This window comes from Lissotriton helveticus, chromosome 6, assembly GCF_964261635.1.
Source record: "Lissotriton helveticus chromosome 6, aLisHel1.1, whole genome shotgun sequence".
In the NCBI taxonomy this organism is placed as follows: Eukaryota; Metazoa; Chordata; class Amphibia; order Caudata; family Salamandridae; genus Lissotriton; species Lissotriton helveticus.
Genome location: NC_136067.1, coordinates 1103130420 through 1103151575, shown reverse-complemented (window position 1 = coordinate 1103151575; position 21156 = coordinate 1103130420). Strand labels below are relative to the sequence as shown.

The window sequence follows — 21156 nt, the reverse complement described above, 5'->3', positions numbered from 1 at the left end:
CACTCACCGATGTAACCCTTCTGCTCATCATCAGAGACCCTCAACAGAAGCTCTCTGTGAGAATTGCTGATATCTGGAGCAACTAATTTCACCAGCCGGTTCCACTGCGCATGCTTAATTACAAACTCTTGGCCCTCTTTGACCTTTAGAATGTTGAAGGCATCCACCATCTTGCGATGCTTCATGTAAGCCATTTTGCGAATTTCATTCTAGAAACAAGGTGCAAAATATGAGGTTATGCATGGTTTATTTCTTCTTTCCCACCAGGCTACAAAGTTTAGCATTAATCTGTGTACTCCGGAACAGGAAGCAATTTACATTTCTGGACAACAGAGTATTTTAATTTGTCTTCTAGTAATATTTTTCCATTATGATCCCTTTCTCTGAATCCTTCAAGAGTAACATAAATATTTCCACACAGTAACAAGAATATTCTTAAACACTTTATTATTTTTTAGAAATCTAAATGTTAAACATGCTACTTTATGGTGAATTCTACCAAAGCTCACTACCATGTATCAGCCTGAGATATACAGTTTCCATTCAATGAACATAAACTTTTAGTTTAACAAGATATATTTTATGCGAACAATAGCGAGGAGAAGGATACTCACAAAACCCCAGGACACAATCCTATAAAGAAATTTATAAAAAATATACATTTTCCGCATAAGATTGTTCAATGCACAACTTTTACAAAGGATCATTGTTTCATTCTCAAAGAAGAATCACAGTATTATAGACTAAGAATAATTGAAAAGTGAAGTTCGTAGTGCCGGACATAAGGCTCAAATGAAGTAATGTGCCTCTCAGCGGGGGTCATGATCTCTATGTTGGCTCCCGATTTGACGAAAGATTTATCACAATTGTCTTATCTAATCAAGAAAAGGAGAGGAAAGGGTTTGTTTTCTCTTTCCATGTTGCATTGATTCAAATTCTATGTGGCCGAAGTAAGCTCAAAGTCCTGGGTTCTGTGTACAAACAGACTGGAGTATTTTCAGAATTTGATGATGCAGGGAACAGGTTAAGTATGAAGTGTGTGCCTGTTTTAGATTTTCACATCTGTGTTTTTGGATGTAAGATACAAAGTTACTTACTGGTGCTGATACGTAACTGGTAATATTAAGAAGGCATATGCATCTGTCAGAAGTTGTGTTGGATTCTAGGAGTCTTTGCTCTTATTGGTTAAGGTAAGAATAGCATTGGCAAAGTCAAGGTTTCATTTGCTAAACTATTTTGCCCACTTGCCTCTGCTTCTGTCCATTTCACTGTTTAAGGACTTTATTCTGCTTGATTCATTCTGGAGCCCCAATAAGCATTGAATAGCCCTACGTACACTCCGACTCCCTCCACTGGAAGCAAGGGTTGGAAGTTCCAGATGGTGAGCTTTACTATATTACAGTAGAGCTTCAGTGGGTTCATGATGTCCTTGGTCTTGAGGAGATTCCGGTGTCTGGGTGCATTTGCTTAATCACTTTGTAAATGTATGTGGCATAGCTCTCCTTCCTACTCCTCTTGTGCTTCTTCCCATCATTCCAGGGCAGCATTAATAGTGCTTTCTTGGTGCCCTTCTGGGGAGCAGGCGCAGTCTTGGCTGGATGAATTATGGCCGATCATCACAGGATACTGAAACGGTGAATGCGAGCCTTTGCAACGGTGAACTTGCTGGATCATTTGTTAATGCAAAGAGCAAAATATGAAAGCTACCCTGATTTATGAGATCAGCTAGATATTGTTGGAGTGGGAGCTTAAGGAAAATGTGTTTAAAAGTAGCCTACACTCCCAGTGTCCTGATCGATGGTCTACCTAGTTTAAATTGACCTAGGACAAGCACCTCCATAAATCGAAGAGGGAGCGGGAGCTATAGGAGGATTATATGAAACTGGACTACTCAGACTGCTCCCCTATCTTGTACAGGGTAATGACATTCACACAAAACAGTTCTGGATGTATGGGAAGATAATTAGGGAAATGAAATGGACTTGGAAAGGCTGAGGCTTCGATATCCACAAATGCAACTTTATCTGTCACTCCGCCAAATGTCTAAATTGCGATTTGAGGACTTCAGCCAGAGAGCTGGGGAAACAGACTTCACATTAATATTTGTTTACCCCAAAATGTGTCCTGAAACGTCAGGTTCACATTGTTGGAATTCTAAATTCATTCAGAGGCTACAATGGCTGCACGGTGTTCCAGAAGCAGGCACGAACTAGCATGGAATTCCATCGGAACAGTTGTGTTCTTTGGAATCCTCCCTGCCGGGCACCCGTTCGAGTTTTATACATTGATAAACTCGTATCTGTTTCCCGTGATGGCGGGACTTTCCTCCACACGTGTTTGATCGATTTTAGATTCTGTTTACTCCATCTATATGCCAGATTGAGGTGAGGTGGATGTTAGGGCTGGGATAGAGAGACGTCCTGAAGAAGACTGGGGTGACCAGCTTAATTTTTGAAAAGCAAGTTGGTCGAAACATGTTGGCACAAGCAGTTTAAGGAGGGGTGTTTTGAAAACGTAATATTCTCTTCAAACACTGCCCATCCTTCACCATTTTAATCCTGGTTGTGGAACCTGTAAATAAAAGGTTTTGAGGGTATCCATGAGCCAGTTTTAACGCACTTTCTATGCTGCACTCTGTTCTATCACGATACCCAGTCACAGGGTGATATTCACTGTGTTATCACATTTCTGTCACATTTGTGTTGTCTTATGTATGTGTCTGTTTTTTTTTCCCCTTCCCTATGCTCCGTCCTGAGTGTGGCTATGCCAGGGTGTTTTGTAAGCAGACCCGATGAAGAAGCATGTCACACACATCTGTGTGTGAGTGAGGGCAGTTTTCAAAACATATTAGTTTTGCCACTCTCGCGTCTGTGTCGTGTTTCTTTTCTCCCTATTCCTCTATGTGTTGACGCTTTACATGAACACCAGTAGATCAGATCAGAAAATACTTCATTCAACTCTTGAAAGAGCCATAAAAGGATGCACATACATGTTGTGGTAAATATTTTAGTAATTTACCTTGATCGGAATTTCTAGACAATATCAATAAGTTCAAAGTATGAAGAGCAGAGTCCGTGGTGGTTCGAATTCAGGGTCTTTATTCAGTAACTCGAGTTAAGGGAGAGCTCCGTCACCTGAGGAGGATCGGAAGAATCTCTAACCTTATTATCTGAACACACAGTATTTATAGCAGGAAAAGAGGCAGGAGCTTCCCTTCAATGAATGCCCGGATCATACGTTAACATAAAACAGAAGTCATGACCATAAAAGGAGGCAGCGTCATGAAAGAGTGAAGACATGGTAGAGGAGATAAGGCTGCGTCATGATTTAGAATGAGGAAGCACAAGAGAGGCGAAGGTGTGGAGAAATAACACTAGGCTGGTTCCTTAGATAGGGGAGAGGTGGTCGTGACAGGATGTCTGTTTGTCGGGTTTCAGCATTCGGGGGCTCTTCTTCTTGGAATTGGTTATCGTGGTTTAACAGAGTGGGGCCCATTTCTCGGAATTGGCCCGATTATAGGGAAATGGTTACAGATGGGGGGGGGGTCTTGTTCTCGGCATTGGCTTAACCACAGTAATGTACGGTTTGAGTGAGGCAGTTGGTTCTCGGAATCGCTTTGACCATAAGGATAAGCGTTTGACTTTTTGGGGAAGGAGAGCACGTGTGTGACTACATGAGGCGCATGATCAGCGCGTGGTCGGTTCGTGCTCGTGTTCTCGTGTGCTCGTGTTTTGGCATGATGGGTTCGGGGACATGACGGAAGAGGGTGTTTGATGGGACATAACTGTACGATAAATAATCATTTTCCTCATTCCCTCCTTGTCCCATAATATACCCTTTTAAAATTCTTTGCTTTTTCTAGTCCACCTCTATACTCATTAGGTCGTTTACTTGTTCCTGTAACATGATTCTTTCTCTTTCTTTCTTTCTGGTCTGGGTTTTGGGAACGCAGGTAGTGATACAGAAACTACAGAGTGCTGGACCGCACTGGATACAGAGGCAGCAGGTGAAGAGAATAGCTAGAGCAAGACCTAGGACTGTAAGCACCTTCCATCCCCATGAGGACAGGAGGCTCCAGAGCCAACCCGTCAGGGACCAGGCACCAGTGTCTGCATCTAGTTTTCTGGAAAGTATATGAAGGCGGGAAATAGCGGCATACACCGAGGGTGCATTATCTGGGATAAATATACAGCAGCTGGACCCGATCAGTTCACATACACCACCACGGTCAGCCAATATGATGTCTAGGACCATACGGTTTTGTAACGTCATGAGTCTGTCGGCAGCCATCTCAGCGGTGATGTTACTTAATGCACCGGCTGTTTCGTTTATGGCTCCCTGGACTACACGAGTCAGTTGTCTTATGTGGCGGCTGTTGATCATAGGCCCCCAGAATGGGATGACTCCTTTAAAGAAATCGCCAGCCTCTTGGCCTGCTGTATCTTCAGCATCTATGGCCCCCCTTCGCCGTCTATTAATTACGGTCGGGGGTCACTGAGATGATAATCTGCTGGGGCGGTGTAGGTAGGGGGAAGGAGAAATGCAATGTAGCATTTTCCAGACCAGCCTTGAGGTAACCAAGTGCGCGCGTGAGATCCACAGATAAAGTAGGTGTTGGGGGCAGTGGCCATCGTTGGGAAATTTGGATCAGGTAGGGTGTAGGTCTTGTTACATTCACTATCTCCCATTTTCTGACCCTTGCCCTTTCCTCTTATGCAGAATAGGCCCTGGTGGGGCACGGCCCATCCTCCCTGGTCTGTCTGTCTTTTCTGGACTGAAAATGTCTCCCTAAAGGAGGTGGTGTCATTAAAGAGGGAGTAACTGGTGTTTTCACTAATGTCTGCTCGTCCCCATGTTGCTGTGAAAGTTACCATCCTTGCGACGGCTCTTACTGTTTTTGTTTTTATCTCATTCCAGGTACTAGCGTTTTTGATCGGGGTCTCAGGAATGTTCCTAACAGAGGCGGAAAATATCAGAGAGTGCATAGGTAGATCCAGCATAGCCAAAAGGGAGAGGAATAAAAGGCATTCCTCCGTGCACAGAATGTGGCATTAAACCACAGACCCAACAATTTGTTTTGTTAATCACCAATTGATGTTGGTGGAGTGTGGAGATGAATGTGTTATTGAAGAACTTTTTTCTTCTGTTCATGAGATGCGGAGGAAGATCTACGTGTGAATGCATAGCAGTATTGTTCAAGGGCGCGGGGGAAGACGGTGGGAAAGCTAGATGAAGGAACCAACCTAGACAAGCCATGATGCAGAAAATAAGAATCATGATAGAAAGGAAAAGGGGGACTTTGTCATGTAACAGTTTCGCACAATGAGTCTTTATCTTCATAATTTCGGCTGCTTAATCTTTGAGAGGAAAAATGCACCAGTAACCGGACTCTTCCCAGCAACCGCTTCACCAAGCGTCCGTCTTCGGCTTAAATAGCCACTGGCAGGCCGGATTCAGATGCAAATGTCTCAAGTCTGTTTGGGGTAGGATCGCAGCCGCGATTTGTACTCTTCTTGGGGTAAAAGTTCTGGGAGGGGTGAAATAAAGTCTGTTGTTTCAGTGTCTTTAAAGTCTGTTTTTTCAGTGTATCTGGTCTCAGGATCAGCAACAGTGTCTGGAGTTGGTCCGTAGAAGGGTTTGCAATGCGACACGTGTAACCACCCTTTCCGTCCCTCGACCTTGATGGCGGTCCTCGTCGTCAGCAGCACCAGTTTGGGGGACATCCACCTTTTCTCCAGAGGGCTGGTTCGATCAAAATTTCTGACGAGCACCCATTGACCAGGCTGAAGGGGGTGCTCATCGGGCGTGGTCTTGTCTGGGAAGGCTGCAGCCACCTGTGAACGGCAAGAGCGTAGTGCAGACATCAAAGAAGCCAAGTAATCTGTCAGTACATTTGCATCAATGTCAATTAGCTTTTTAGGAGATGGGACACCCCAGATATTCGGAGGCCTCCCAAATGTAATTTCATTGGGGGACAGACCCGTCCGGGAATGTGCCACCATTCTCATATAGAAGAGGGCAACCGGAAGAGCTGTAACCCAATCTATTTGTTTGTCAGCGCATATTTTTGCTAATTTTGTTTTTAATGTCTGGTTGTGTCGTTCGACTAGGCCTGCTGCTTGGGGATGCCTAACACAGTGAAACTTCCAGGTGTATCCTAGCAGTAAGGAGACAGCTTCCATCAATTTAGAGGAGAATGGTTGTCCGTTGTCAGAGTAAATGACTCTTGGCAACCCGTAGCGAGGGAAGCATTCCCTCACCAATTGCTTGGCAGTCATCTGGGCACCATAGTCTGGGACGGGGTATGCTTCAGTCCATCGAGTTAAGGTACAGACTACTACGAGGACATACTTATATCCCCGACATCTCTCCATCTGTATGTAGTCCATTTGTAGGACTTCGAAGGGGTGATCTGGAGGATGGAACCCTCCTTGTTCAACAGATACACTTTTCCCTGGATTGAACTGACAGCAAATCATACAGGTTCGTACTTTTTGTTTGGCTGCTGCACGCAGATGCTTGTTGTGCCATATCAGATTCAGACTGTCTAACATTCCTTTCTCTCCTAGATGTGCGGGACCATGAGCAGTTTCTATCATTATGGGAACCATTAGGTCAGGGAGAAACCATTTGGACTTGTCCTGTGTTACCCAACCTTGATCTGTGTGTGAACCTCCCTCCTCTTCCCATTTTCTCTTTTCGGTTTCTGTGGCTTGATTTTGGATGTCTACTACATCCTTGGTCGGATCGATAACTGGACAGATAGTACTAATGGTTTCGGTGTTTAGTGTTTCTGTCTGAGCAGTATGTTTAGCTGTGGCGTCAGCCAGAGCATTACCTCTGGTGATAGAGTCTACAACTTTGGTGTGTGCTTTACATTTTATTGTGGCTATTTCTGTGGGTTTGTGTATTGACTCTAGTAGCTGGAGGACAAGGTCTCCATGTTGGATCTTGGTTCCATGAGAGGTCAGGAAACCTCTCTCTTTCCAAAGGATGCCGAAATTATGAACTACCCCGAATGCATATTGTGAGTCGGTGTAGATGTTGACTCGCTTTCCTTTGGACCATCCACATGCTTGGGTGAGAGCTATTAGTTCTGCTGCTTGTGCAGAATGTACGGGTATTCTGGCTGCTAGAAGGACGGTGTTCTCTGTAGTGACAGCATAGGCTGCTGAGAGTTCGCCTGATTGGAGACGCATACAAGAACCGTCTAAAAACAGTGTGTGTTCTGGTGTACTTAGAGGGACATCTGTAAGATCAGACCGGGGTTTTGTGACTAGTTTGACCACCTCTAAGCAGTCATGAACCTGGTTGTCAACTGGAACAGTAGGCAGTAGCGTAGCTGGGTTGAGGATATTGCACCTTTTGATGATAATATGGGGTTGGAACAGAGTGACTTCGTAACCTGTGAGGCGAGCTATGGTTAGGTGTTGTGTCTGTGTCCTATTCAAAAGCAATTCTACTGCATGTGGAACTTGTACTTCAAGGGAGTGTCCTAGTACTATGGAATCACTTTGTCGTATTGCCAGAGCTGTAGCTGCAACAGATTTTAGGCAGGCCGGCAAACCTTATGCAACAGGGTCAAAAGTGCTAGAAAAATAAGCACAGGGACGGTGTTTGTTAGCTTGTGTTTGTGTGAGTACTGACAAGGCTGTACCTTCCCGTTCTGTGACAAAGAGGACAAAAGGTTTGGCATAATTAGGTGTAGCTAGGACAGGTGTAGAGCATAATGCCTATTTGAGGGTGTCAAAAGCAAAGGTGTGCTCAGGTGTCCATGGCAATGGGGAAGAGGTTGTGCTTGTTAGGTGTATCAGGGGTTTGGCCAAGTATGCAAACTGGGGAATCCACTGTCTACAGTAAGACGTGAGACCAATAAAAGCACGGACTTCTTTCTGTGTCTTGGGGACAGGAATGTTAAAAATGAGTTGAATTCTTTCAGGTGTGAGTACCCTACCCTCCTTTGACAGCAGGTGTCCTAGGTAGGCCACCTGCTGTAAACACAATTGTAATTTCGAGGGTGACACCTTGTGGCCATGTTGTGCAAGGAACATTAGGACAATTCGTGAAGCTTGTTCACATTCTGGTTCGGAGCGTGCTGTGACCAGCAAGTCATCGACATATTGTAACAATGTCGTGTTGGCGGGCAGAACAATGTCATCTAGCTGTCTTTTAAGTGCCTGACTGTAGATACTGGGACTTTCTGTATATCCTTGGGGAGCTCTTGTGAAACAGAAGCTACGACCTCGTAGGGAGAATCCGAATAGGTACTGACTGTCTTGGTGGATGGGTACACTGAAGAAAGCATTCTTCAGGTCTATTACAGTGAAATGTGTAGCCTCAGGATCTATGGCTGTTAACAGAGTACTGATATCCGAGACCACAGGGTATTGTGGTACTACGCATTTATTGAGTTCACATAAGTCCACCACGAGTCTGTAGACTGGTGGCGCACCATCATCAGTTTTCTTTCTGACTGGCAGGACTGGCGAGTTACATGTGTTGGAAGGTACTTCTCTGACTACTCTTTTTGTTATCAAATCATCGATAATATGAATAAGGGCTTGTTCTGCATCTGGAGGTAATTTGTATTGACGGATACGAGGTAGGACAACGCCTTCTTTCAGTGTCACTAAGTGAGGTGTAATATCCATGAATCCTACATCTGTTGGATCAGTAGCCCATAGTGTAACAGGAATGTCTCTTAGTCTGACATCTAGTTCTCGTGTGGTGAAATGACCTTTAAAATCTCGGAGGAATAGTCGGACTCCTTCTGGGGAACAACATATTATAGCACCTAGTTCTTTTAGTGTCTGGATGCCAAGGAGATTTTCGGGACAGGACTTTGTAAGTACTAAATCGGTGGAAGTTGTAAGAGGACCAACTTTAAGAGAAATTGGTTCAGAAACTTTGTTGATGACAGGTGTACCAGAAAAACCCAAGGAAATACTATTTGAGCTAGAGAGGGGTACCTTGGGAACTTCGTTGTGCTGCACTGTCGTCCTACTAGCCCCGGTGTCGATCAGAAATTTTGCTTCCTTACCTAGGAGTTTAGCATGTACATAGGGACCCTCTTGGTCAACCGGGACCGGTATTAGTGGACGATTATCGTGTTCCTCCCAGCTGTTTCATGAGATCGTGGGGAATTCAGGATAGGATGATACTGGGTACTTATAGAGTTGGGTGGTAAGTTTAGCATCAGTTGGAGGAGCAGAAGGACGAGGGGGATAGTTACGAGGTTGTGTCTTCCCAGTGGCAATATTATGTTGTAATACTGGACAGTCACGCACGAAATGTCCTGGCTTTTTACAGTAATTACAAGTAACTTTTTCTTGCGATACTTGGGGTTGTTTAGGGGTCTGTTGGATCATATTAGTTTGTGCTACTAATACCTTCATTTTAGTATCTTTTGTTCTCTTCTTTTCTTGTTCTTGTTCGTCCCTAATTCTATTTTGGTGATATTGGAGCATCTGAAGTGCTTGTGAGGGGGAGCTTGCTTGCCAAGTACTTTCTACCTTCAGTACTCTATTTTTGATCGTGGGCAGGGCATTTTTTACGAGTTTGGAAACAAATAATCGACTATAGGCATCTCCACCGGAGGAGAGGCCGCTGTTGATGAGGAAGCATTTCTCTAACCTAGAATAATAGTCCCCTATATCCTCATCTGGTTTCTGTTTACATGCAGAGATAGCATCCCAATCTTCTTTCTTAGTGGTCAGCAACTGGGACAGTATTTTAGGGAGACAGCGAGGGAGTTCCTGAACTAGAGGTCCCAAACCTTGTCCGGGATTACGAGTGGCATCTTCTTTTTCTAAGTCTGCCCATGTTACCTTTTTCCCTTCAATCTCCCAATCTTTTCCTTTTAGCTTGTCCTACGTTCCTTGGGGTAACAGGACTTTAAGGAGAATATTGAGGTCTTTATAAGTAAAGGAACCCATTTGAAGAATGTCCTTGAGTTCCCTATAGAAACCCGAAGGGTCTTTTTCGTGGGAAGGGACCATTTTCTTCATCTCGAGTATTTCTAGTTTTGTCAAAGGAGTGTACACAAATGTTTGTTGCAACTTTCCATCAGAATCTGCAACGGGGTGTACTTCTCGGAGGGGGAACTGTCCTTGGTCATAGGGATGGGGATTTGTATCATAACTGTCTGTAAAACATTGGATATATCGCTGTCGTAGTTCAAGGAAGATATTAAGGAATTCTTGTCCCCTAGCCACCCACCTCCCTTCTAAACAGTCTCGTAAGAGAGGATGTAATCTTTTTGGTGGGCAACCAGTATCTTCGTACATTGTAATGAGGTGTTGAACCATATAGATGCTAGCTAGCCTTTGAGAGGTTAGAGGGATTGATAAAAACATTTGAGCAACTATATCAGAGCCATATATGGAGTATTGAGATACCCAATGGGTGCTTGATCTAGCGAGTTCTTTTTCTTGTGTGGTGAGTGGAGGCTCGTCGTCCATCCAATCATCTAGAGCTTCTTGCGTTCGTTGGAACAACCTATCTGTGGGGGCTGACAATTTCTTAGTTCTAAGTTTGAATTGTCCGTTATTCTGAGAACGAGGGATACGGGAACGTACTGCACCCTGAAAAGCAGTTCCTTCGTCTCTATCCTCGCTCGTACTCTCATTCTCAGTTTCCTGGGTAGGGGCATCTTTTCGATGGGAATCGGAAACCTTGCTTATGAAGAGTGGAATAAAAAGATCTATTTCTTTTATTTTATTGTAATTTCCTGCGACTACTGCTTGGTCTAGTTGTAGTAAATCATCAGGAACTCTTTTTCCTGCACTAGCTATCATTCTAATAAAACAAGTGATCATGAATCGTGAGAGGCATTTTCTATGTGCTATGGGTCTATTTTTTATAGCCTCCTGTAGTGTTTCTAAATTGTCTCCTGTTCGAAGCGCTTCATAAATTTTGTTTAGGCAATTTGTGATATTCGGTACCTCTCGTATACCTTCTAGAGCTTCTCGTAAGCGAAGGGAAATATCTGCTTGTGAACCTTCCCCTGGGGTTGGATCATAATCACATTCTAACAGAGGTAGAACACCACCCGAAGTGTCAGGGATGGGTTCCGTCTGAGTAACTACTCGTCTGGCTGCTACCTGATTCATATAAGCAGGAGGAGGCTCCATCAAGTAAGTAGTAATAAAATCGTCGGGTACAGAAGGAACCTTAGGGCGTGGAGGTGCCGTAGGGGTACTAGAATCTGAGTTAATCTCGGACCCTGTTTTTGGTGAGAGGACAGGATATATACCCGTTACTGAGGCTGAGATCTCCCTTTTCTTTTGTTCAGAACAAATATCATCATCCTGATCCTGTAACTTTTTCATCTTACTTTCTTCCGACATTCTTTTTGCTTTCTCAACTTTCCCTTGTTCTTTCTGTTCCCTTCGATGTGCTTCTTTTCGCCATATATCAACACTCTCTAACATCGAGGGTCTCGCTTTCTTTTCCCAACATCTTTTCTCAACCGCCATGATACAATTCAAATCCCATGTGCCACTCTTTGGCCATCTGATCGCGATGTCTAAATCTTTAGTATAACCTTCCCAAAGATCCAAATACAAGATGGCACCAATCCCATACTTTGTGTACATAAAATAACCAGGAGTATCCTTCGGGGGGATTGGTACAGACTGTTCCAGTAACCCCTTCCGGGTACCCAGTTTACACAGCTTAGAGAACAAAGGCATTGTATCAGATACAGATAAAACTTTACACTTGAAAAAACTCGATATATTCTGAGTATCAGAATACAAACATACCGTTTTCTAGAAACCTAGAACCCGTCTTTACCGTGCTCCGAATAATTCGGAACCCGTCTTTACCGTGCTCTGAAAATTCAGAACCCGTCTTTATACACCCCCAGCAGTACTCACCGAGGTGCAGAGAACTTGAAGACCTTGAATATCTGGACACTTGATTATGCAGCGCTTGTGGACAGGGACTGGTCGGGTTTCAGACGACCTCGGACTCGGCAATCTTCACAGGTTTCGGGCTCTGGGTCGGAACTTCCGCTGTCGTCCTCACCGCCTCGTATGGATGGCTAGGCCGTGGCTCGGCCCCTCTTCGACACGAAGGAGTTCATGCAGGAACACCCTGCAGTGTGCACGTAGAAGTCCGTCGATGTCTTGAAGAGACCGGTCTAGGTCCGCATCACCGGCGTGTGGGGAGAAAGGGAAGTTCCTGTTCGGGCGCCAATTTGCTGTGGTAAATATTTTAGTAATTTACCTTGATCGGAATTTCTAGACAATATCAATAAGTTCAAAGTATGAAGAGCAGAATCCGTGGTGGTTCGAATTCAGGGTCTTTATTCAGTAACTCGAGTTAAGGGAGAGCTCCGTCACCTGAGGAGGATCGGAAGAATCTCTAACCTTATTATCTGAACACACAGTATTTATAGCAGGAAAAGAGGAAGGAGCTTCCCTTCAATGAATGCCCGGATCATACGTTAACATAAAACAGAAGTCCTGACCATAAAAGGAGGCAGCGTCATGAAAGAGTGAAGACATGGTAGAGGAGATAAGGCTGCGTCATGATTTAGAATGAGGAAGCACAAGAGAGGCGAAGGTGTGGAGAAATAACACTAGGCTGGTTCCTTAGATAGGGGAGAGGTGGTCGTGACAGGATGTCTGTTTGTGGGGTTTCAGCATTCGGGGGCTCTTCTTCTTGGAATTGGTTATCGTGGTTTAACAGAGTGGGGCCCATTTCTCGGAATTGGCCCAATTATAGGGAAATGGTTACAGATGGGGGGGGGTCTTGTTCTCGGCATCGGCTTAACCACAGTAATGTACGGTTTGAGTGAGGCAGTTGGTTCTCGGAATCGCTTTGACCATAAGGATAAGCGTTTGACTTTTTGGGGAAGGAGAGCGCGTGTGTGACTACATGAGGCGCATGATCAGCGCGTGGTCGGTTCGTGCTCGTGTTCTCGTGTGCTCGTGTTTTGGCATGATGGGTTCGGGGACATGACGGAAGAGGGTGTATGATGGGACATAACTGTACGATAAATAATCATTTTCCTCAATGTGTACAATTTAAAACTTTTAAAAAACTAACAGGTCCACATACACAGAAATTATACATTTATAAACAGTAGTTAATATTTGCTACGGATCTTAAAAGCGGTAAAAAGATTGTCTAAAAGACAGTATATAATTTCAGTTGTTTCTAATGAGAGTAAATATTCCATTGCCTGTTTGTGGTTTTTGATCCCAACAGCAAGTAAGAGTGGGTGCGTAAATTGCTTCCTTTGGAGGGTAAAAAACTACAAAATAAAAGTAAGTGCATAGTGCTTTGGCATGAACGACTATCACAAGGGCATACTGGAAGTAATGCAAACCATGTGCCTCGAGTAGGGAAAGCGACTAGGTAATAAATTATTTTTAAATGAAACCTAGTCAGTAAACATTTCCGCCTTTCATTTAGGTCAATTTGTAAATAAAGTGCGGGATCTCTTTGTAGCCGGAATAAATAATATTTATCCACGGATGACTTTGGTAGAAGAGATATTTAATAGAGGCGGGTGAAACATTCTTTAGGGTGTCAGGATCTGTGACACCCATTTTATTGAGATTCATTTTGACATATCTTAACCAAGGTATAGCTAGGCTCTTGTCCAGCCCCATACAATCAGCCAATATTGTCCTACAAAGAGTAGCCTCAGGGTTTTTCCAAATCTTTAACCAAAGCAACAGCGGTTGTAATGCAATGTTATCTTTCAGGTAACTCATTCCTACTTCATCATGGCAAATAGCGACAAGGAAGCTCTGGGGGACTAATAAAAGTCTCCTTAAAACACATTTTCCATTATTTGTAATTATTTACAATTTACATGTCCCCAGACCCCAGCCCCAAAGGTTACCACTGAGAGGCTCTTGTTATTATAGATACATAAAATCTCTTTAGCCGGTTTGTGACCCAGTCTTTTGGGGAATCTAAAAATAGCTTCATTGGATTTTTGGTATTGCATCATTCTAATGTTTAAAACATGTTTCCAATTAAAATCAGCGTCAAATGATACCCCTAGATATGTGAAATAGGGAACTTTTTTTATTTCTTCATCCCAGTAAAAAATGTTTTGTTTTAGAATTGTTTGGACCACATGTCATTATCAAAGATTTCGTACCATTAACTTTTAGCCACAAATCATTAATAAAAGCATTAAAAGAGTCAAGCAGTGTTTGTAGGCATTTGCTGTCCTGGCTATCAGGACAGCATCATCACCGAATAATAAATAATAGGGGGATTTGACACATATTTAGTCTTGGAATATCCTTCCTCACCACACAAAGTTGATCCATTTATATATGATAAAAAGAGAAAAGGGGCCATAACACACCCCTGCCTTACCCCCATATCAGAGGGGAATTCTTTGGTTAAATATCCTCCGCTTCTGTAGCGTACTGAGGCGCGTTCGTGGAGCCTGCTTAACAAGGTGATATTTGCTACATCAATCCCCATTTGCGACACTATGGACCTTAACTTGCAGTGGTTCAAATGCACAGGTTAGGTCCATAAATGCTAAATGAATACTGCCCATTTCAGCTTTCGTGTACTTTTGGACAATGTTTTTTCCACTGTACTCAACCCGGGCCGGAACCTGAACTGGTATATGGAAAGTGCTTGGTGTTTGAGCGCCCATAGTTCCAGTTTGGCCAAGATTACCCTGCCCAAGATCTTGACTGAGCTATCTAGCAAAGAAATTGTGTGGTAACAGTGAGGCTGGGATTTGTCCCCATTTAAAAAAATTGGAAGTATGATGGCTTCATGCCATGTCTTGACTACAGGGCCCACTATTGCTGCCTTAAGGACATTTGTTATCAGCAGGCCCAGAAGTCTGATAAATACTTATATAAATCAATGGGAATCCTATAGGGACCTGGGGCTCTCTCTGGGGGAATATTCTCTATTTCCAACTTAACATTCTCCACCTATATTGAGTCACTTAAAGCCTTGGCAGATCTCCCTTCATAGGCGATTTTTGGTTCAGATTGGCCCTTTAATAATCCTAGCTTTGGTGAAAAAATATCAGAGAAATGACTGACCCAAGCTTCAGCTGGCACTACAGTTTCTATCTTAGTCAAATTGTCACCAGTCACAGGGGAATGAGTTTACCACCTACCAAAATGCATGCGAGTCGTTTGGGCTTCAGGCAATTTCTAAGTTTTCCCAGGTCTTGCCCTTCATAAACGGTTTCCATTCCCCGATAGCTCTCTTATAATCTTTACTGGCTTTTGTTATTTCCTCTTTGTTCCTCAGGGTCTCTTTTAAGGCAGACTATATGATCCTGTGGGCTTCAGAGCAGTTCTTATTAAACCATCTTGGGTTCTCAGGAGCTTTTTTGCTGGGTTGGTTAATTTATCTGACATAGTGACGTTTAAATTTGTAAAAGCCCCTATAACATTTTCGGGTGAAGGGAAGTCTGAGAGCAGTGTGTCAATGTCGGGTTTATTACTTTACATAAACACCAGTAACACTTTACTAGTTCAGTTGCATATTTATTCTTTTTAGCTATGGGGACATTTAGTAGATTGTCCAGAAACACAGGATGTTGAGCCAAAGCCGGTATCTGAAACTGGCTCTCCAGTTCAGTCAGTCAGTCAGTCAGTTAGTTATTCAGAAATCTTTATTCAGCTGCAACCAGCCATAAAAGAATGCATTACAAAGATAACACATTTCTTAATAGAACACAATAAAAATTTATAATTTACGAATATCAAATTAGAGTTCCATAGAAAAAGGAGCATCTACAAGCATAATACATATCAGCAACATTTTTCAAGATCAAATTTCATCATTAATCACTGTGGGAAAAATAAATACATTAAAAAAGTCATTTTCCAACAATATTACGAAGCCGAACTGCGGAAGAAATATATTTATAAACCGTTAGGCAAATAAATTTGTCTTTTAAAAGCTGGAGATAGGAATTTTAAAATTGGTTTTAGAAAAGCACGTCTTTGTTTAATATAAAATTTACAAAAAAACATAAAATGCAACGTGCTCTGAGGAGATTCTGAATCACGGGGCATAAATACAATTTAGTGTCAGAATATACATTTCGTGGATATGAGACCAAAAAGTGAGAGATTCCAAACCTGAACCTAATAAGATAGTACAATTTAGCATTACTAAGATAAAAGGAAAGGTAGAGCTCAATACCTGGAGAACAGACTATAAGTGAGTGGTCAACAATGCTTTTTTTTTTTTCCATCTCCCGTGTACCTTTCGACAAATAGGAGTAAGCTAAAAATTCTCTTTTCAGCTTTTCCCTTTATGTTTTGACAATATTTACGGGGTTGTCTAAACAATTCATCAGTCCCAAAGACTACAATTGGGTTTTAACGTAAGAGATCCATGGAATTTTACTCACCAACTCCAATTTTGAACCGTCTGTTATAACAGCACGATTCAAAACCGCTTCTTCCTTTACCCAGATATTACGCCACAATAACAAAGAAGCTAAATGTATACGAAGAGACAGGGGAATCACACTAAGTTTGCTGTGACAAATAGTGGCAGCAGTACTTTTTGGAACGCTCAGCAAACGTTTCAAAAACGTATTCTCAGCTCTCTGGAGGCATTCAACATTACTGGCTCTCCAGTTCCTAAGTCAGCAACTCTGGCTGTAGTATCACCACATCCTCTCCCCTGTAACCACAAGTCGAAGTGCGCTGGATTAAAGGGAACCACGTGCCCATTCCTTTTGAATTTATTTAAAACAGCTCCCCTACTTTTTGTGCAAAGACAACCATCCCGGGATCGTTAATTCCGATAGTTTAAATGCTTCAGCTGAAGTGTAAGGCAGGGAGTCTCCTGTGCTATAAAACGGAAGGTGGGCAAGTAGCTAATACACTAGTAGAGCCCTGGTATTACTAAAATCTATCTTATGGAAGAACCTTTTTATCTTAAAAAATGTTGTGCATTTTGTAGCAGCCTGACATTCTGTATGTAATGCAAATTTAAATAATGACCTACATTGTCACAGTGCTTTCTGTCACATGCTGAAACCTTGTAGCACTAAAAAACACAGAAATCACTATTCTCCATTGCGCCAACAAAGATTCAGTTCTGTGGTTCGTTGATCACACACACAGAGCTCTGCAGTGGATTAACAACTAGAAGTTTCATAATGAGGGGCGTGGCTTAGGAGCAGATGGGACAGGCTGCGTGAGCACTGAGCTCCGCGCCCGATCCCCCGTATTTCTCCTTTTACCGACGCCTCCCGATCCCCCTACCCGGAGCTCCTGAAGCGGGGGGGCGACCTGAAGTGGAAGGGGCGCCGAGTTTTGCCGTGGGGGCGCTGAGAAGGGTCACGCTGGCCGATGGAGGAAGCTGCTGCACCGGGAGCCAGAGTCCCTAAGATGGTGCCGGCCCCGAGTTTCGCATTCGCCTAGCCCGGCCGTGGCGGTATTGTGAGGAGGTGTGCGGCCGCAGCTGGGGACGCGACCGGCGGAAGAGCGTGGGGGACCCCCTGCACACTGGTGCTAAGCTGGCGGTGGCGCTGGCGTTGGGAGCGGCTCCCGGCCGGGGGGAGGAGAGCGCCCCGGCCTTGAGGTGCATACAGTGCTTAGAGCTGATGATCTGGCCCTCGAGGGGTGACTTAGGCCCTATGTTGTGCCACGGCTTTGTGACCGGGAGCCTAGCCGCTCCTGTCGCGCACACCTGAGGTGCCTCTGGCGCGAGATGGGTCGGGTGATGACCGGGGCATAGAACGAAGCCCTCCTGTGCTGGCCGCGACCAGGGCCCCCCCATTGCGGCGAAGAACCCAGCGGAGGCTGCTGGTGCTGCGGAGGAGGCCCATGAGCTGGCGGTGTTCTGGGGAGTAAGGTGAGCGGCGGAACCTGCATGAAGTATAGCCCACTGGCTGGGACCTGACCATTTGGCCTCCGGAGGCATGGGCCTGATGCTGGGGTGAGCTGCTGGGCCCCGGGGAGGTCGCTAGGGCACACTTGGAACTCACTGCTGGTGGCCTCTGCCATACCCGGGCAGCACACGCTTGAGGCGGCTGTGTGGGCGGGGGGGGACATTCTGTGGACACCATGACAAACGCGGGATCTGGTGGGGGGCCCCACCCGGCGCTGATGAAACGAGAGTCCGGCTGTGTGTTACGGCTGGTGGTGGACCCCTGGGGCGCTGTTGACCCCACCCCCTTGCCCCGTGCGCCTTGGGAGCTGAGTGCGAGAATTGTGGGCACGATAGGAGGAGGAACATGGGTGTTATCGGACTGCCCCGTGGAGCAGTGAGCGGGCTGAAGCACTGCCGCAGGGAGACACGAAGGTGGAGGAGTCGGTGGCGTCCCTGGTGGGCAATGCAGGGCCTCACTTGAATACGCGCAGTCCCGGGGTGTTGGCGGGCCACCCTCCTCTGCTCTGTGGAGACCCTGAATGTAGACCTGCGCTGGATCACTGAGTGAGTGCCTCGTGGTGGGGGAGCTGTGGGGTGGACAACACGGATGTGTCCCCGAGTGGATAACCCATAGCCAAGTGACGCTTTGCCCGACGGGTTGGGCAGGCTGCCTGCGAGACTCGGAAGGAGCTGCTCCGCAGGACTGCAAGGAGGGCATTGGAGCATTGCGGTGTAGGATTGGAGTGCGTTGCCGGTTGCGGCCATGGGCAAGCCTCGGGGGCGAGGGAATAGGACCCGCCGCCGTCGGACGCCGAGTCCCTGTCCCAGGGGAAACAGGCTGAACAGGAACTACCGCCGGCCACGGGCATCCAACTGCAGCAAGATAAAATATTAGCGGCCATCACGGACACTCGTGCTGCTCTCCAGCAGGACATAGCGCAGGTTGCAACTGGACTGGGTATATTGCGAGCAGACCACTCGAAACTTGCTGACCGCGTAAAGCAAACTGAAACTGCAGTTCAGGAACTTGGCCCAGCGCAGAAAGCGCTTACTGCATCTCTGGTGGGAGTACTGGATCGCATCACAGTACTGGAACGACGTGCTGAGGATGCGGAAGGCAGGAACAGACGCAATAACATCCGCGTGGTGGTCCTGCCAGAGAAAATTGAGGGGTCAGACATAGTGGCCTACCTAGAGGATTGCCTCCGGACTGTTGTGGCCCCTGAGGGCCTTTTGAACTTTTATACACTGGAGCGGGCGCACAGCGTCCCGACTAAACCGTCGTTACAGGGCCGCCCGCCACGTCCGGTGGTGACGCGGCTGTTGCACTTCCGGGATCGTGACCTGTTGCTACGGAAGGCCCGCAGTGATGGCCCCTTTCAGGTGTATAACAGCAATGTCACCCTCTTTCCGGACTACTCATTTGACACTCAGAGGCGCCGCATGTCTTTCCAAGCAGTGAAGAAGGAACTGCGTGCGGAGGGGATCCAATATTCCCTCTTTTTCCCAGCCAAACTACGCATAGTACTGGACGGTAGGACCCACTTTCACGATACGCCGGAGGAGGCCTGGGAGTGGTTGGAGTCTTATAGAGCAGGAAAAGATGGCCAGGAAGCGGAGGCGCGGGAGCTGGCCGATGACTCTCGACCTCGCCGGTCGCAGCGTCTGCGGCGCCGTAGGCGAGGACCGCGAAAACCATCAATATCGCAGACGGCCATGGAACGCAGGGGGGCCCTGGATGCGGTGGTGGCAATTTCTGGTGAACTGCTGAAGACCACACCGGAAGCATCTGATCATGACAATGACAAGGGCCAGTCGAAGGGGGAATCCTCGAGGGCTGAGACTACCGCCGGCCACCCCTGGGACAGCGGATGGACTGCTGGATGAGTAGCTGCTGGACTAATTGGGGGGAGGGGGGTCTGGCTATTGCATGCTGTACTGCAGTGGTTGCTTGGTTTGTCTGCGGACGGTAGTGATGCCTCGGAATGGGGATGCCGGTGAGGGAGTGGGATAGAAGTGGTTGCGGGGTCTTACAAGGGGGTCTGGGGGAACCTGGGGGGCGAGAGAGCTCGGGGGATTCGGGGAGCAGTTTTAGACGGTGTGTTTAGTTTTGCTACCGACCGCGTCCTAGGCCCTATCCAACCCCCACCGGATGGTGTTGTTTTGTTTGCCTTAATTTTGCATGGGTGTGCAGTTGGGGTGGTTTGGATGGGATTCACTATGTTCGTACCTGTTCTTGGGAGGGTGGGGAACACAGTGGGTGGGGAGGGACTGTTTGGGGTTGGATTTGGTTTGTGTGTGGAAATTTGCCTGCTGATGTGCCTTCTTGATGAAACGATATTCTCAAGTGTTGTGGTCTGGTATATTGGTGACACTGCTTGGTGGCTGGGGGTGGAGGGCCGCTTAGAGCGGGTTTTTGCATTACTACTATGGGATCGTCTCCTGACGTGAAATGTATAACCTGGAATGTTCGGGGTCTGAACTCTATGCAGCGTAGATATAAGGTACATTCCTATCCTGTCCGTAGGGGAGTGCAGATGGCTTTCCTACAGGAAACGCACCTTACTAGACCTGAAGGGCAGGCTTTGCAGCGTAGGTGGCGCAGGCAGCTTTACTATACCACTTACTCGGCCTATGCGCGGGGGGCTCTGATCTGGATTAGGGCGGGGGTCCCATTTCAACTGATAAATCAGATGGTGGATCCGGGGGGTGATACGTTGCGGTATGGGGCCGACTGTATGGCCGGGAGGTAACCCTCTGCAGTGTCTACGCTCCTAAAGTTGAGCAGGCATCCTTCCTGGGGACATTGTCTTCTGTCTTCGCCGATTACTTCACAGTGCCGGTATTGATGGGGGGAGACTTTAACTCCGTTGCTGATGTGATCTTGGATAGGACCCACCCTCCGTTGCCCACGGCCCCGATCAATAAATTGGCGGGGGTTCGTGCCCACTGGCAGGACAACTGGGGACTTGTTGACATCTGGCGGGTGCAGCATCCGGCAGACAGGGACTATTCCTATTACTCGGCCTTGCATGACCTCCATGTTCGGCTGGATGTCGTGTTCTGTAGCTCTGGCCTAGCACCCTTGGCGGTTAACAGTGAATATTTGACACGTACCATGTCTGACCATAATCCACTTTTGGTGAGTTTTTGTTGGATGGCAGAACGCCCCAGAATCCCTTGCTGGAGGTTGCGCCCCGAGATGTTGGAAGATCCTGTTTTCCGAGCGGAGCTGAGCGAAGGGGTAGAGCATTACTTTGCAGACAATGCGGGCACAGCTACGTTGGTGGCCCTAGAGTGAGATGCTTT

The 21156-nt window shown here is 46.1% G+C and overlaps 1 protein-coding gene across 1 annotated transcript in view; it reads right to left on the bottom strand.

Moving 5' to 3' along the window:
- The window catches only part of LOC144761652 (two pore calcium channel protein 1-like), a 603295-nt gene that overhangs the window by 247429 nt on the left and 334710 nt on the right, over positions 1-21156 (bottom strand). Inside the window, exon 9 of the mRNA XM_078646942.1 lies at positions 8-209. Coding sequence (XP_078503068.1) covers positions 8-209 — 202 coding nt within the window. The remainder of the gene's footprint in view (positions 1-7; positions 210-21156) is intronic.